The sequence below is a fragment of the Peromyscus leucopus genome, chromosome 6, assembly GCF_004664715.2.
Source record: "Peromyscus leucopus breed LL Stock chromosome 6, UCI_PerLeu_2.1, whole genome shotgun sequence".
NCBI lineage: Eukaryota > Metazoa > Chordata > Mammalia > Rodentia > Cricetidae > Peromyscus > Peromyscus leucopus.
Window position 1 is genome coordinate 126,367,115 of NC_051068.1, and position 16,263 is coordinate 126,383,377.

The 16,263-nt window shown below is 38.3% G+C and overlaps 1 protein-coding gene across 2 annotated transcripts in view; it reads left to right on the top strand.

The window, feature by feature from the left end:
• Positions 1–16,263, top strand: part of Lrriq3 (leucine rich repeats and IQ motif containing 3) — a 107,055-nt gene that overhangs the window by 11,836 nt on the left and 78,956 nt on the right. For both annotated transcript variants that reach the window (XM_037207247.1, XM_028882928.2), the window contains exon 4: positions 5,052–5,185. In XM_037207247.1, the coding sequence (XP_037063142.1) occupies positions 5,052–5,185 (134 nt within the window). The remainder of the gene's footprint in view (positions 1–5,051; positions 5,186–16,263) is intronic.

The following is a 16,263-nucleotide window of genomic DNA, read 5'->3' on the forward strand; positions in this document are numbered from 1 at the left end:
TAGAATCTGTGGGACATATGCAACTTTCAAAGCTGAACACAAAGCACGACTACTAAACAGTCACCAAAACTGTCAGTGGCTTTTCATCACAGAGGTGCACAGATGCACACTGAGCACACGTGTCTAATGTTGCTATCCGTTAGGGGGATACAAGTAACAGATTGTCTTTTCATTTGTTTTGCTTTTGTTTATTTTTAAGTACAAATTATGGCTAAAATAAAAAAAAATAAGTACTGTCACCAAATTCTTATAAGTATACAGAGAAACCTCTGGGAAGGATTTTGTTAGTCTCTCTTGAAACTGACCATGGAATTATCATGTGCTTCACTAGTTGCTTGTCTCAGAATTTATCCCAGAGAAATAAAGGATTAAGTCTTGGCAAACATAAATTCTTCATGAATGTTTTGAGCAGTTTCTCTATATGATACCCAGCATTCAATTTTTACCATTATAACAAAACACCTAAAACAGGCTACTCATGAAATAATGGGCCTATTCACTTTACTTGTGGAAGCTAAAGGAACTCTACCATCAACCTCATAGTGAATGGTGGAACACACGTGAGAGGTTACACGAAAAATTAAAAGCAGAGAACCTTGAGTGAGGGCACACTCTGGCTTCACGGTGATCCACTCAAAGCTACCCTGTCCCTTCTGTGGGCAGTGTGGTGATTTGATGACCCCTATAGGCACCAGCTCTTAAAACCTTCACCTCTACATGCCACATTAGGATAAAACCTTCAATATATAGACTCTTGAGGGACAAACCCCCTTCCAGTCACAGCAAACCCCCAAATGAAAATGGTTCCCCAAGCTGATCTACTCTTACCATATAATGACATTCAGCAGTATGTCTGTAACAAGCTAGATGAACGTCTAGAAATGCTGTGTGAACTATGTGTCTAAAAGTATCTCAAAAGAAACACACATTTCTTATTGCCTACCACAGTCCATGCTCCCTTTATTCTGTACCTTCTGTGGATTCTGTGACAGTTTTATTCTGTGCCCTAGTTCTACAGTGATTAATAGAGCAGAACTCTCCAGTATCTCTGTGTTAACCAAGAGAGTTTTAGAAATACTAATTTAAAATACTACAAAAGTCTTTCTTGTAAATGTGGAGAAATCACACATTCTCACCATTTTATATGGTGAACGAACATACTGTTCAAAAGAGAATGTTTTCCAAGGAATAAAAAGGTGAAATAGGTATGAGGTATGGTTTTATTTTATTTGAAACAAATACTTATGCTTATATTAGTATGTTTTATAGTTTTCAAATATTCCAAGAAACAGTGAGGCATGTTAAGGGGATTCTGATGGAAAACCTCACACAGACAGAAAGAGAAGTGGCAGGCCTTCCAGACTCAATACACATAGAATGAAAACTTTATAACTACAGAAGCTACTTAGAATAAGGAACTGATTGAAAACGATTCCATTTTAGAATTTTATGCAATCTGAATAGCATGTGCTTTTGGAATTAGCTTCTAGAGCTTTTCTTATTGTCAATATGTAAAGTAGATTCCATGGGAGTCATACGACAAAGCCTTATTATTTTCTCTTCAAATGCCTCTCTATATTTTATGCCAACATTAACACTAATCTCTATCACTCTGCATGCTGTTAGGATAAACATTTCATTATTATTGTATCATCTGTCTTATCTTATGGATTATTGATATTTATGCTTAAAATATATATGGTTTGCCTAGATTTTATTATAATCCCTTTTGTTAGACTGACTAGTTTAGAAGCAGTCATGTTCCTAGCTAATATATTAATTTCAGAGCTTACATTATATTGAGCAAGGTGCTTACTCAGTGCTTCTCTGTGTTAATTTTGTGATAGAGATAATTATGTATTCAGAAGTCTCACAATTCTGGCTCAATGTCATTTTATTGAATGCTGAAAGACTTTTGGGAGGTGACCTTACTTGGATGGTCACAGTGTTTCAGCTACTGCTCCCAGTCCTTTATCAACGGCCCAGTGAGACGGCACTACTTCCGTCTCCATCTTACAGATCACAGAAATGGATGTACATGTTATTTAGCCCAGGTCAAAGAGCTAGTAAGGGTCAAGCCAGGCAGCTTTTGTCAGTCAGAGCTCCATGGATGGAGGGAGTGGCTTTTCCTTGGAAAAAGGATGATTCCACTTGATTAGATATTGAAGGGTTTTGACTTTTATGTAAGTCAACAGAGACATTCTTTTTTTATTAAGGAATTTTTTAAATTCATTTTACATACCAACCACAGATCCCTCCTCTCTTCCCTCCTCCAGCCTCTCCAGCCTTCCCTCTCCCTAACCCACCCCCCATTCCCTCCTCCATAAAGATATGGCCTCCCATGGGGAGTCAGCAGAGCCTGGTACATTTAGTAGAGGCAGGTCCAAGCCCCTCCCCCTGAATCAAGGCTGTTCAAGGTGTCCCACCATAGGTAGTGGGCTCCAAAACACCAGCTATAATGCACCAGGGATGGATCCTGATCCTACTGCTAGGGGGCCCCTTAAGCAGATCAAGCTACACAACTGTCTCACTTATGCAGGGGGTCTAGTCAGTCCCATGGAGGCTCCAAAGCTGTTGGTCTAAAGTTCATGAGTTCCCACTAGTTCGGTTTGGTTTTCTCTGTAGGTTTCCCCATCATGCCATTTTTATTGGCATCTTATAAGGTAATTATCTAGAGACTTAGAGGCTGAAGTACTGTTCAGTTACTTTATTAAAATACTGAGGAAATAAAAATACAAAATGGAGTTGAGATCTAGAACATCATACACAGATCTAAACTGTACAGAGAAATTAATGCAAATTCAAGAGATGCAATAAAGAAAGAGTGTAAAAGCTAGGTCTGGTGGCTCATGCCTACAATGCTAATATTGGGAAGACTGAGAGGTTTGAATCCACACTGGGCTACATAGTGAGGTGCAGAACAGGCTGGGCTACAGAGAAAGACTTTGCCTCTGATGGAAAAGCAAAGAGAAGAGGAGAGTGGAGGGGAGGAGAGAGAAATGAGACATAGTGGAAAAGATCATGAACACTGGACAAAGTATGAAATTAAAAAATATTCAAACTGTTCAATACCAGTTAAAAATAAGACAGAAAATAAAAAGAAAGCACAAGCATTTATACTTAAGATACTTTTTTTTTAATGCAAGAAATCTCTGGACAAATATAAGTGTTGGCATTGGTACTGAGCAATTGAGACAGTAGGAGGCATTTGCAGACACAGAGGTGTTCAAAGAGTTTGACAAATTGGAGTGGCAGAAAGTGGTTCAGTGTTTTTGGAGGCTAGGGGACATGTTTGAGCATGTCAACAATGCAGTAGTAAAATGTTAAATGTAAGACAGGGAGCCTGGACTTCATCTTGTAAAATCCCTGGGAAACATTTAAGAGTTTTGCATTCTAGAAAATCTTTCTGTGTTCTGAAGAAAACGACGTGATAAAAGAAAACACAGCTTTGCACATTTAAATTTGAATGCGTTTGTATAGACATCCCCTGATGCACAGCCAGAGGAGCGTCCGAGTGCAAGCAGCTAGCACTCTGGCTAGGAGAAGGGAGGCATTTCATGGAGTGGCTATGGAATTAGGAAAAAGAAGGTCCCAGCCAGAGGCTATGTGGCAGATTCTGATTGGTACATTGTCTAGTTTATCCTATTGTTTACATTGGGCTTTGCTTTGTTCTCATGGGGATTTAAAGTACCAGGCCTACCCTAGCTTAGTGGCTTCTCAATTTTTTTTTATCAGAGTGGGGTAGAAATGAGGAGTTATTACTAAAGTTTGCTCATGGCTTATAAGGTCTGATTTAGTACTCCGGTAGAGAAGAGAGATGATAGAATTAAAGCATTTCCTGGATGGGAAGAGATGGGAAAGAAGTAGGAATTAAGGGTTTATTAGCTTAGCTGACATGATGAAGAGTGGTTTTAATGACCTTATAGACAACACAGAATGAAGTGTGCATTGGTTGAAGTAGGAGGGATAATTGTTTCAGCTTTTGATATATAAGCAGAGAAATGGAACTGGAAGTTCATTTTAAAGGCTGTAATTTAAGAGGTAATTCCTGACATAAAGTGTAATTATGAGGGTAATTTGCATAGGTAAGGCAGAAAAAAATGTAGCAAGGAAGGCCATTATTAGAGGTTAGCAAATAGAGGTATAGAGGTGAAAAATAAATAAACAAAAAGAAACCCATAGCTGTCTAAAGTTTGTAGAGAACCACAATTCAGACTGAGAAAAGGAGCAATCTTAGTAATATATCTATATCATAATATAATTGTACTTCATTAAAAGAACTAAGCTAAAGGATGGGTCACAGTGGCTCATGATGTAATCCCTGCATCCAGGAGGTTGAGGTAAGAGGGTCAGACATTGGTTCTCCAGGTTGGATGTTTGTCTTTTTCTATCAGGTTTCAGTAGGCATTAGTTCACATGTCCTTAGGGGGTAGTGTCACCCAACAGCACCTTAAAACAATGTAAATATTTTTATTTCTAATGTGTTATTATATATCCAGACATTATATATATATAAATAAAACATATATAATAAAAGTGACTGTTTCTAACTAGTCAGTGAACAATGAGACAGAATCAGTCTGTGAACCAAAGTCTGGGAATTCGCAAAAGGACACTGTTAGTTCCCAAAGGAGAGTGTCCAACAGCACACCTAAGCTGCACAGCTCTGAGGAGTGGTGTCGTGTTCAGGAATTCCACGTGTGTCCTCCTCTTTTACAATAGTGCATAGCAAAGGCTGTCTTCAGGTTTAAAGAGATACCAGTCCACACCACTACTTTCCACAGAGGAGGATTATTATGGTGTCAGTTTGTATGTTTTCAGACTGGGAGAACAGCTTGGGATATAGGGTACTCTCAGGAATATTGCATATTGTGCAGAAAATTGAAATTATTTGAAAATACTAATGTTTCTATATTTAACCGATTCTAAAGTATATTTACTGTTTACTATGCTGACAAGACTTTGCTGAATGTTATATTAATTTCCTTACATCTCTTTGTTAACTGCTTTAATAAATGTTAAAAATTACTGAATAACATTTCTTCATACAGGGTACAACATATGAGGATGAAATTAAAAATATCAAGCAGATAATTTCAAGGATTAATAGGATTCTGGCTCATAATTCACCAGTGTTGATTGTTCAAAGATGGATACGTGGTTTCCTAGTTAGGAAACGCTTGAGGTATACTTCCTTTTCTTTACTATTGAAATGAGATAAAAATATTAAGGACAAGGAGTAGGTTCTAGAATAATTTTCACTTTTGTATTCTCTGTTCTTAAAGTGATATTTATACTATGCTTGACCTACATAAAGATCAATAAGAAAAATGCTATATTATGATACATAATCAGAATTTGATGCCTTTATTTGTATTTTAAATTGACTATAAAATAACTAATAAATACAATTTTTGTAATTGTTTGAATACTATATTTTTATTAAACTTTAAAGATGTGTTGAAATATTCTCTTATAATAATCATAGTCATCTCATGATACTGTACATATATATGTGTATATATGCGATAAAATGGAGGCATATTCTTCTATATAATTCTATACTATGGTAATAGCCATATATATATATAATGAAATAAGGGTATAAATATTATATAAATTAGATAAAATAAGCGTTTACACCTTAAAAATATAGGAAGATTTTGGATTTTATTGGGATCTTTAGTTAATGCCCTTAGGATTGTCTTTTCTGTCTCAGAATTGAGGCACCCCCTGGCACTGGTATAACATGAAATAAAATCCCTGTTCGCTGGCCTTGGCCCACAATCTCAGCGTGTGTAAGCAGAGTTTGAGTGCTGTGGGGAAGGTGTCACTTATGAACAGATTCTCCTGTGTCTCAGGCCTGACTTACATGATATCTTTTTTTTTTAAAGCTCTGTTCCATTAGGCACATCACAGAATTGCTCTAAGCCAGAATTTCTTCATCTATAAATGGTAAAGAGCAGGGGTTAATGGCCCTGCTTATGTATTTGCTTGTAGGAATTCAGATAATATAACTTACCGGCACCCAGCAGAAGTGGCCACTGTGTTCTTATTAGATGCTGCTTTAAACACATCTCTACCGTGTTCTCTGGGGCTGTCTGCATTATCTAGCTCTGTAGAAAATGTGCCTTGGATTTTTTCATTTCTTGCCTCATGTTTCCTCAGCACACAGGATAACTTCTTCAGAGTAGAGTTCTAATCTGGTTATTCACCAGCTCCTAGTCCTCTAGTGCCTCCACATTTACCTAGGAACAATTTCTAAATCACATGCCTCTCCCTATGCATATTACGCTACAGATGTCTGCATCTTTATCTGTACCAAGGCAGTTCTGTAAACTCCCTGAGACAGATGTAGTATCTGTTTTCTGTTCTGTACCTCTAGAACAAAACTGTGCTTGAACCACTGAGTGCTCACAAATACTTATGGAGTTAATGAACACAGTAAATAAAGATACCATGAGAGCTGGAATCAGCTGTTTCTGGATCAGTCTATGGGAGAGTGAATGTATAGACTAGGAAACACAGCAAAACAAGCAACCTGGGGTCCCTCCCCAACCCAGGGCATTAGTCCTGAGAAATGCCTCTCGGCAGTAAGATATTTGCATTTTCCTTGAAAGTTTTCTTTTAAAATGCCCAAATACCTTACAGTTCCCTTAAACCCCATATGTAGACTAAACCTAGAATTATTACCAACTATGTATGTTTTAAAGTGGAAGTTTTCCTGGTATACGAATAGTGGGGTGAAGGGAAGTCTGCATTTAATCTTAGCAAATAGACACAAGCCTATACCTGACTGGCAGACAGGCTGAGGTCATAGTGTCAAAGGAGGAGACACTAGCACAGCCATGTGCAGCTCATGTTAGCCGCGGGTCCGTCCACTTCATGTCTCTTGGTGTAGCGTTCCCGGCGGTCTTCTGGTCTGTGCCATGGGTCTTTGCAGTGGAAGTCTGTGTTGGACATCAGGCAGCTGCTGTGCTGCTCCTTGTGGGCGGTCACAAAGGAAAGGGCTGTGCTAAGTCTGTGCCTCGTGTTTCTGCGTCACGTGTTCTGCGTCCTGTGCACCTTCCTGTTTTGTTTCTCCACTCTTGTCATTGAACACCACCAAAGGCCTCCCACTCTTCCAGACAGCAGTGATATTTGAACTAAGACCGAGGAGCCAGATGTGCTGTGTGACAGTTACACAGCACTGTGACAGTGGGGCATCTTGGGTCCTAAGCCAGGTCAAGAGGTTCAGTGTAAAATGGATCATTATTTCCATAGTGACTTATGTGCTAATCCACCACACAAGGTTCTTCTCTGCTTTCACTGAGGACTGTCCTGATCTTCCTCCAGGAGAATTTTGATTGTCAACTTATCAATGATTTCATACATTAGTTTAGTTCTACAGCATATACAAAACATTTTCAAAATTATAGTGTACACACTCCTGTCAGCAATGTATTCAGTGAAGCTGCAGATCTACTGGATGTTTTGTGTTTAGAAGATTGAAGAATGCTGCAGAATAGTTGATTCATTTATCAGAATGATATTGGCTCCTTATTTAGTGATTTTATCTGATTAGGTTGATGAATATTTTATTTTAATCTATTTTTATTGGGACATTTTCTCTCCTGCCTGCTGATAATCATGCCCCTTCTCATTTAGTCTGAATGGGTTTTAAAGTGCCGATTCCTTTTCTGAATTCTGTCCTCATTTCCAAGTTTGCCTAATTCTGAGCCCTGTGCAAGTTTATGCTGTTGTGTAGTTCATTTCATGGTCATAGTTGTTGTTTCTTTTCTTTCTTTTTTTTTTTAAAGCAGGTTTTTGTCTCTTGGTCTTACTTTGTCAATAGTTATCCTATTATTCTCCGTTTTCTGCATGTCCTTAATATGATATGTACACATCTGTGTGGATCGGGTGGATTTCCTGAGCTGTAAGAAAATTCCTTCATGCTTATATTTCTGACACCATCCCTCTGTGGTGTTGGGGTATCTAAAATATGTCTGTCCTTCAGGGACCTGGGGCTGGGGTCCCACCATCCCCCTTCTGCATGTATCTCCCTCTCATTGGATGTTTCCATCTTAATTTTAAGTCTTTCCCCAGGTACTTCCTATGAGCTTGGGTTTTGACCTAGAGTTGAACTTTGGTTAACATCAACCCTGCCCCTGGTACTTTGTCTCTTGTATTGAACATGTGGTGGGCAGTTCAGGGCTCTTAGGCTGTCTCTCCAAGCTTGCTGGGAGTGTGTTTCTGTTTCCTTTCTGTTTCTCACTTGTCTTAGTTCTTCTGTCTATCTCCTCCTTTCTGAACTCGAGAGTCTTACAGGTATCAGAACTTTTTCTTTTTCTTTTTAAACCATCATCATTCATATTATATGTTTTCAGAAAATAACAGTTTATACTTAAAATACCTGTAGTTATGAGAGTAACAGTTAAGGAAACTGATATTTAAGCATAGCCAAAGTTTATAGGTTAATTCAAATAGCTGATTTCCGGTGGTTGCATACTTCTTGTGTGTAAAATGGGCAAAAGCGTCAGGTATAATTTCAGAAAGACACAGTTTCATAAAGGTAAAGGTTCTCTTATTTAGAGAAGCCTGTGTGCTGCTATAGTCTGCACTGCCATCGTAAGTCCCTTTGATAGACAGGGCCATATGGGCAGAGCCTTTTGAATGCTAGGTTTTATTAATTAGATTTTAGCTGAGGCCAGAGTTTATGATTTATAAGTTAAATATACTGGCTCTGTAGCTAAGTAAATGTGATGAAATGCATTTATGCACATATAATAATGTGTTAAGAAGATAATATATTGTATTCACAGTGGGAGTAAAACAGAGGCCCTATAACCATTACATTATAATTTTTGAAAGTTTTATCCAACTTGATACTACATATCCAAAGAAGAAATGATGTATTTGCATATCATTTGTTTGACCCATTCGTGTTTTAGAGACTACCTCAGTTATGGTTGAGCAGAGCCACAAGTTTTGTTTAGATTTTTATTTTCTGTTAAAGTTTATAGTCAAAAGAAGCTGAGATCTGTGACTCCAAATAATAATATTGCTGACCCCAAATTCCTTAACTTTTACTTCATATTTCTACCTTGTGTTCCATCATCAGGTACTTGTGGTCCTCAATGTCTGTCAGTGTCCCAACCATTATAGCTCTTCCCCAGGACTGACAGCAGTGGAGGATCAACTTGTTCTTGCACTTCAAATTTTCTGACGTGTCCTATTAATACCTAAGGAGGCCTTCTTCCAAGTCTTCATGTCAATTGGTAGAATCTCTCAGATACTCTGCTTGAAGGTCACCTGTTACAAACAGCCATCATCACATTTGCAGAACAACATATTTCCTATAATAAGACATGATTATAGGAAAGATAGCAGGGAGCAAAGGTCCCACGAGACAACTAGAAAGTCTTTCTGTCTTTCGAGAAGTGAGAAAAATGAGAAGGGGCCATTTGAGCCCCAGATGAGTAACTTAACAGAACATGGCAGGTATGTCAAGCAGCCTCTGAAGGAATTCATCGTGTTAGTACACTGGGCCCAAGTGGTGACAAAAAGCTTGGGTCCACTATCATTTTCCCATAGTCATGAAACTTGGCTTCTGTTACTAAAGCTGAAAGGGAGAAGGGGTATTGGACACTGTCCATGAGTTTCTGCTACACAGTACATGGAAAGAAGAGAAACAAAATCATTTGTATTGTGCAGCACATCTGATTATATATGGAGGGGAGAAAAACGGACATATCAGAGATGAAGCATCAGTCACAAAAAGGGAAAATACAGAAACTACATTCAATATGACTGAAAATGAAGGCAATGAAAATATAGGAAACTGAAGAAATAGAACATGAATATACAATGAACAATAAGAAAATGTATATAAAAATCAATAAGTCTAGAATTGGTTCTTTTCAAAGAGCAATAAATTGATAATGCTCCAACAAGACCAATAAAGTAAAGAGAAAGAATAAATAAAAAAGATAGCAAAGTAAGGAGGGGTCAGGACAGCAGACACTAAACATAATGGAATGACCACATTGTAACTCTTTGATACTATCTTGTGAGACATGGATTGATTCCTTGAAAAAATTCACTTTCCAAATTTATCAAAGACAAAAGAGCACCAAATATAATCAAAGACATCCAGTGTATATTAGAAATACCACAGAGGCTTCATGCCTAGATGACTTTAATAGTTAACTGCCTATTTCTTCAAGTTCTTAGAGAGCCAAGACACACATCTTGCCTATTGATTTGAAGGATCACAAAACTGGATGAGACTACTGCAGTAATGAAAATTGTAGGTCAGTCAGCCCAGGAATACATATGGAAAACCTTGAAATAGTACAGCATTAGATTCAGTGGTATATAAAAAGTGTAATACCTTATAAGCAATGTAAATTTATCCCAGGAATACAGGGTTCGCTTAGTAGAAATGGCAATGAAGGAAAGACACCATTTTTGATCTGTCCACTGCTGTGTCAGCTGGACCCTGGGCAAACGGAACCTTTTGTGTCCGTGGTTCAAAAGTTCCATCTTATTGTTTCTCATTTTACATAGGACAAGAAGACTTCCCAGGTGACTCATGTGACCTTTGCTCCCTGTTATCACTCTCACAATTACCTTCAAGTAGTTCACCTGAGTAGTTCCAACCCAATCACATAAGGACTTAAAAAGGAGTTTCCCTAGGTATTGATAGGGTACATCAGGGAATTTGAAGCACTAGAACCATTTGATCCTCTGGTGGCTGTCAATCATGGGGAAGGAAGAGTACCTGCAAAGGACCAGAGAGTGGTCATCACTAGCTGGATCTGACTCCTGACAGAAGTCAGTGAGAACACAGAGAATACAGTTCTAAACAAAGGACTATTCTGCCTGCCAGAGGTCTGAATTAGATCAGAAATGAGTTTTCCTTCTAGTTTGTGCTAAGACTCCCAGCACAACTTGATACACAGAAGGTCTCACTAACACACTGGTTTATATGGTAGCAAGTACAGGAAAACCATCTCAGTGTCTCAGAAAAATCACCTTATATAATTCGGCACACCTTTAAGATTAAAATAAAGTTCAGTAAACTAGAATAAAAAGTTGATTTCTCACTCTGGGGGTATAGCTTAGTTGGTATAGTACTTGTGTGACATACCCAAAGCCCTAGGCTTGATCACTAGCACCACACAAAAGCCAGATATAGGGGTGCTTGCTTGTAATCAAGACACGTGAGTGGTGGGGACAGGGGAATCAGAAGTTTAAGGCCATCCCTGGATATACAGTAGTTTGAAGGCAACTTGTGTTACATCTCTCAAAACCAACCAAACAAACAAAAAAACCCACCCCAAACCAAAAACCAACACAAAACAAAATACACTCAACAACAAAAAGATGTTTCCATTTAGATATTAGATATCTAGTGCATTTATCACTCAAAAATGAAATAATGAACTTCCATGAGCTCCTCAGTGCATTGGGGTGACGACTATGATCACTGTTCTTTAGTGCAGTCTACTAAGTCAGTGTATCTTAGTGAGACAAATAAAAGTTCCTATGTAAGTAGAAATGTGCAAATAAAATCACATTTATTTTTGATGTCCCAGTATGAGTTTGTAAGCTCATAGTTGTTGCTGGAGGGCTTCTCTCCAGGTTCCACAAGCCCCATAGTCCCACAATCCACGAATAAAATAATCACTCAGATGCTTATATTACTTACAAACTGTATGGCCATGGCAGGTTTCTTGCTAACTGTTCTTATATCTTAAATTAACCCATTTCTATAAATCTATACCTTGCCACGTGGCTGGTGGCTTACTGGCGTCTTTACATGCTGCTTGTCCTGGTGGTAGCTGCAGTGTCTCTCCCTCCTTCTTCCTGTTTCCCCAATTCTCCTCTCTCCTTGTCCTGCCTATACTTCCTGTCTGGTCACTGGCCATCAGTGTTTTATTTATATAGAGCGATATCCACAGCACATAGTCATAACCCCAAAATTAATGATATTTAGATATATAAGTTTAGTTAGGAATTGGAAAAAAAGAAATGAAAATTAACACTTATAATACACTAATTTTATGGTTTGTCTTTGAAGGATAGACATGTGAAATAAACTTTCAAACAGGTATTGGAGAAATGGATTTCACACACAAAGTGGAGAAATGAGAATATAGCCAGAGGTGGTAGGTTTATGAATCTGATACCTGTGAAGGGAGAGAAAAAACAGGATAGGATAGGAAGAGGCTCAGGCAGCAATCTAACTGAAGAGTGTTTGATCAGGTCATCTGAGGATCCATGTCCAAGCCCATACAGTTCAGGTGTTTTATTTATTTATTTTTTTTCGAGACAGGGTTTCTCTGTGTAGCTTTGCGCCTTTTCCTGGAACTCACTTGGTAGCCCAGGCTGGCCTCGAACTTACAGAGATCTGCTTGGTTCTGCCTCCTGAGTGCTGGGATTAAAGGCGTGCGCCACCACTGCCCGGATAGTTCAGGTGTTTTGCATCGGGCAGAAATAGGCTGTTAACATTGTCTTCCATGTGCTTGTCCAATGACTAGGAAAAGCCTTGGGGTAAACAAGGAAGTTCCAATAAAATAAAAGTTGGGATGTCAATCAACTGTGCATCTCTCAGTGAGCTCTACAAGGAGATCTGAGTGGCCCATGCCACGGCCATCATCAACGACATAGAGGTTGTTAGGTGTCTTGGTTAGGGTTTCTATTGCTATGAAGAGACACCATGATCACAGCAACTCTTTTGAAGGATACATTTAATTTGGGCAGCTCGCTTGCAGTTTCTGAGGTTCAGTCTATTATCATCATGGCAGGGAGTATGGATGCATGCAGGCAGACATGGTGAAGGAACGGCTGAGAGTTCTACATCTTGCAAGCAACAGGAAATCGACTGACAGTCACACTGTGTGGGATTTTGAGTATAGGAAGCTTCAAAGCCTGACCCCACAGTGACACACTTCCTCCAACAAGTCCATATCCACTTCAACAAAGCCACACCTTCTAATAGTGCCACTCCCTCTGGGTGCCATTTTCTTTTAAACCACCACATTAGGAAAGATAGGAACTAAGTCTCAGAACAAAACAACCAAATACTACTAACAGAGTAAGTTCATGATAAATCCAAGGATGAATTGTTTTCATTGTATAAGATGGATCAATGTATGGTTCAACAACAAATTATTAACCAAGCACAATGAGGATACAGATATAGGCAAGCACTTTCTGAATAGGACTCCAATAACCCTAGAAACAAAAGCAAACATTTACATATAGGATTTTACGAGGTTCAAAAACAAAACAAACACTGCCACCAACAATAAAACACTCCTTCAAATAGAGGAGATGAGAAACAGAATGAAGAGATAGATTGCAGAATGGAAAAAAGAAAAATTCTAGGTATGTATCTCACAGGGGATTAATAGCTAGAGTACACAAAGAACTAAAACAAACAACTACAAAACCCCCAATAACCAGTGAATAAATAGGCCAATGAATTGACCAGGCAATTCTCAAAAGAGGTACAAGTGACTAATAAACATATGAAAATGAATTCAAGTTTTTCACCCATCAGGGGGAGCAAATGAAAATAACACTGAGTTTTCATCTCAACCCAGTCAGAATGGCTGAAAAGTTTTCAAACACAGGTGAGCAAGAGGACCCTAGTACACTGTTAGTGAGAGTGTAAATTATCGTAGACACAATGGAAATGAGTAAGATTTCCTCAGACTCACATAACTTAGGTGTCCTCTTCCTAGAGATGTACTGAGAGACTCTGAGTTAACCTGCTACATAGATACCTGCACATCTGTATTTATCTTGTCTCAAGTCAGAATAGCCAAAATATAGTCAGGAATCTACCAGCAGATTAGTGGATGAAGAAAACATAGAATATATCACAATGAAGTTTATTAGGTCATAAAAAAATAAAATTATGTCATTTGCATGAAATGGTAGAATTTGAGGTCAGCATTTGAGAGAACTAATCGTGACGCAGAAAGATAAATGTTTCCTTTTATATGTAGAAACCATGTTTAAAACAATGTAGACATTAAAGTAGAAATGACACTACTGCAAAGTGGGAAGGGACGAGTAAGTGTAAGGGAGGCTAGGCAGTAAAGGGTATGAGAAGCTGATATGACCAACACACATGATATACACATGTGAATGTACAACAATGTGACCCAACATTTTGTACAATTGGCATATATTGATAATTTAAATAACAGCGTCCAAGAATTTTAACAAATTCAAACTTGGATTTTTCTTCAATAATATATAGTTTGGAAAAAAAGAATGATATGTGTTGGAACTGCAATCTGTCTCTACTCTTTAGTGAGCTTCTTAAAACCTCAATGAACAGCAAGAAGACTTGTGTGGGAAGAGCATACATAGACACACAGAAAGTGATAAGTGGGATGTATCTAAAATACATAATTTGCAGGACTTGAGAGCTTGAGGCAAAATGATTTTGGGCAGCCTGAGCTATCTAAAAAATAGTGAGAAACATAGACAGCATTAGAGAATACATGCATCAGACAATACTTGTAACTTTTGTTAGTTGTAAGCAATTTTTAATAAAGACTCCACTTTACTTCTTTTATTCTTTTATGAGAAAATCATATAAAAGTGTTTGGATGAGCCGGGCGGTGGTGGCGCACGCCTTTAATCCCAGCACTCGGGAGGCAGAGCCAGGCAGATCTCTGTGAGTTCCAGGCCAGCTGGCTACCAAGTGGCTCCAGGATGGCGCAAAACTACGCAGAGAAACCCTGTCTCGAAAAACCAAAAAAAAAAAAAAAAAAAAAAGTGTTTGGATATAATAAAGTTTCCTTAAATATCTTGAAAGTTTGGTGTGATGTCAAGTTGATAGTGGCTTAAATTCAGTAGCTGTGCATTCAAGTTCTGGTTTAGTATCATAAGCCAGGTGTTCATATAAATCTCATCAGTAACTTTTCTGAGGTTACTAACTTGTGTAAGTTATACACACAGTACTCACATCCAGAAGGTATGAGCCATGGGAAAAATAAAGCCCTTTCCCCTTTTCTACTACCACTGAATAGATTCTAGAAAAGTAATATTTTTGAATCAAATTTTTATGGCAGTGTTAAGATTTTGCAAGTATGTGTCTAACAGGCATGGGGGACACAGCACTTAGATATTCAATTCAGATACACTTCAAGAAAGTAACTACATTTGCTGTATTTTAATAGTAGCACTTGAAAAACTTTAAAAGTGATGGAATTGACATAGGAGTGTGCATCATATCCAACAGAGGCATTGCCGTCTGTTAACTTTATAATGTTGTGTTCATAGAGCCTGTGTTGTTACATTGTAACAGTGTTCATAGAGCCTGTGTTGTTACATTGTAACAGTGTTCATGGAGCCTGTGTTGTTACACTGTAACAGTGTTCATGGAGCCTGTGTTATATTGTAACAGTGTTCATGGAGCCTGTGTTATACTGTAACAATGTTCATGGAGCCTGTTATTGTTACACTGTAACAGTGTTCATGGAGCCTGTGTTACATTGTAACCGTGTTCATGGAGCCTGTGTTATACTGTAACAATGTTCATGGAGCCTGTTATTGTTACACTGCAACAGTGTTCATGAAGCCTGAGTTGTTACACTGTAACAGTGTTCATGGAGCCTGTGTTATACTGTAACAGTGTTCATGGAGCCTGTTATTGTTACACTGTAACAATGTTCATGGAGCCTGTTATTGTTACACTGTAACAGTGTTCATGAAGCCTGAGTTGTTACACTGTAACAGTGTTCATAGACGCTGTGTTGTTATACTGTAACAGTGTTCATAGAGCCTGTGTTGGTACTTTGTAACATCATCAAATAAGTACATGTCTTGCCCAGCTATGTGCTGATGCTACCTTGTTGTGATGTAGTAACAAGACCCTCCCTAGTGGTACCAGTTAGTCTAGGACTTCTTGCCTCCAGGACTTTGAGAAACACTCTTGTTCCTCGTAAGTTAACCAGTCTGGGTCTTCTGTTGCAGCAGCATCAGAAAGACAAAGACAAGTATTAGATTCCCTGCGGACAGTGAGACTTTTGTCCTTATGGTTTTATTCTCTAGAAAGTATAAATTCAGGAAGAAGACATTGGATTTGCAGAAGCTAGGTCATGTGACTTAGAGCTTAGCTTTCAGGAAAGCATATAAATGAATATACATCCTCTAAGGTCTTGGTTACATTGGAGACAAAAATGTTTATTAATACAGATGCTGTGCTGATCTGTAAAATGTAAATCAAATTCAGGTTAGGGTAGATCATATTATCAC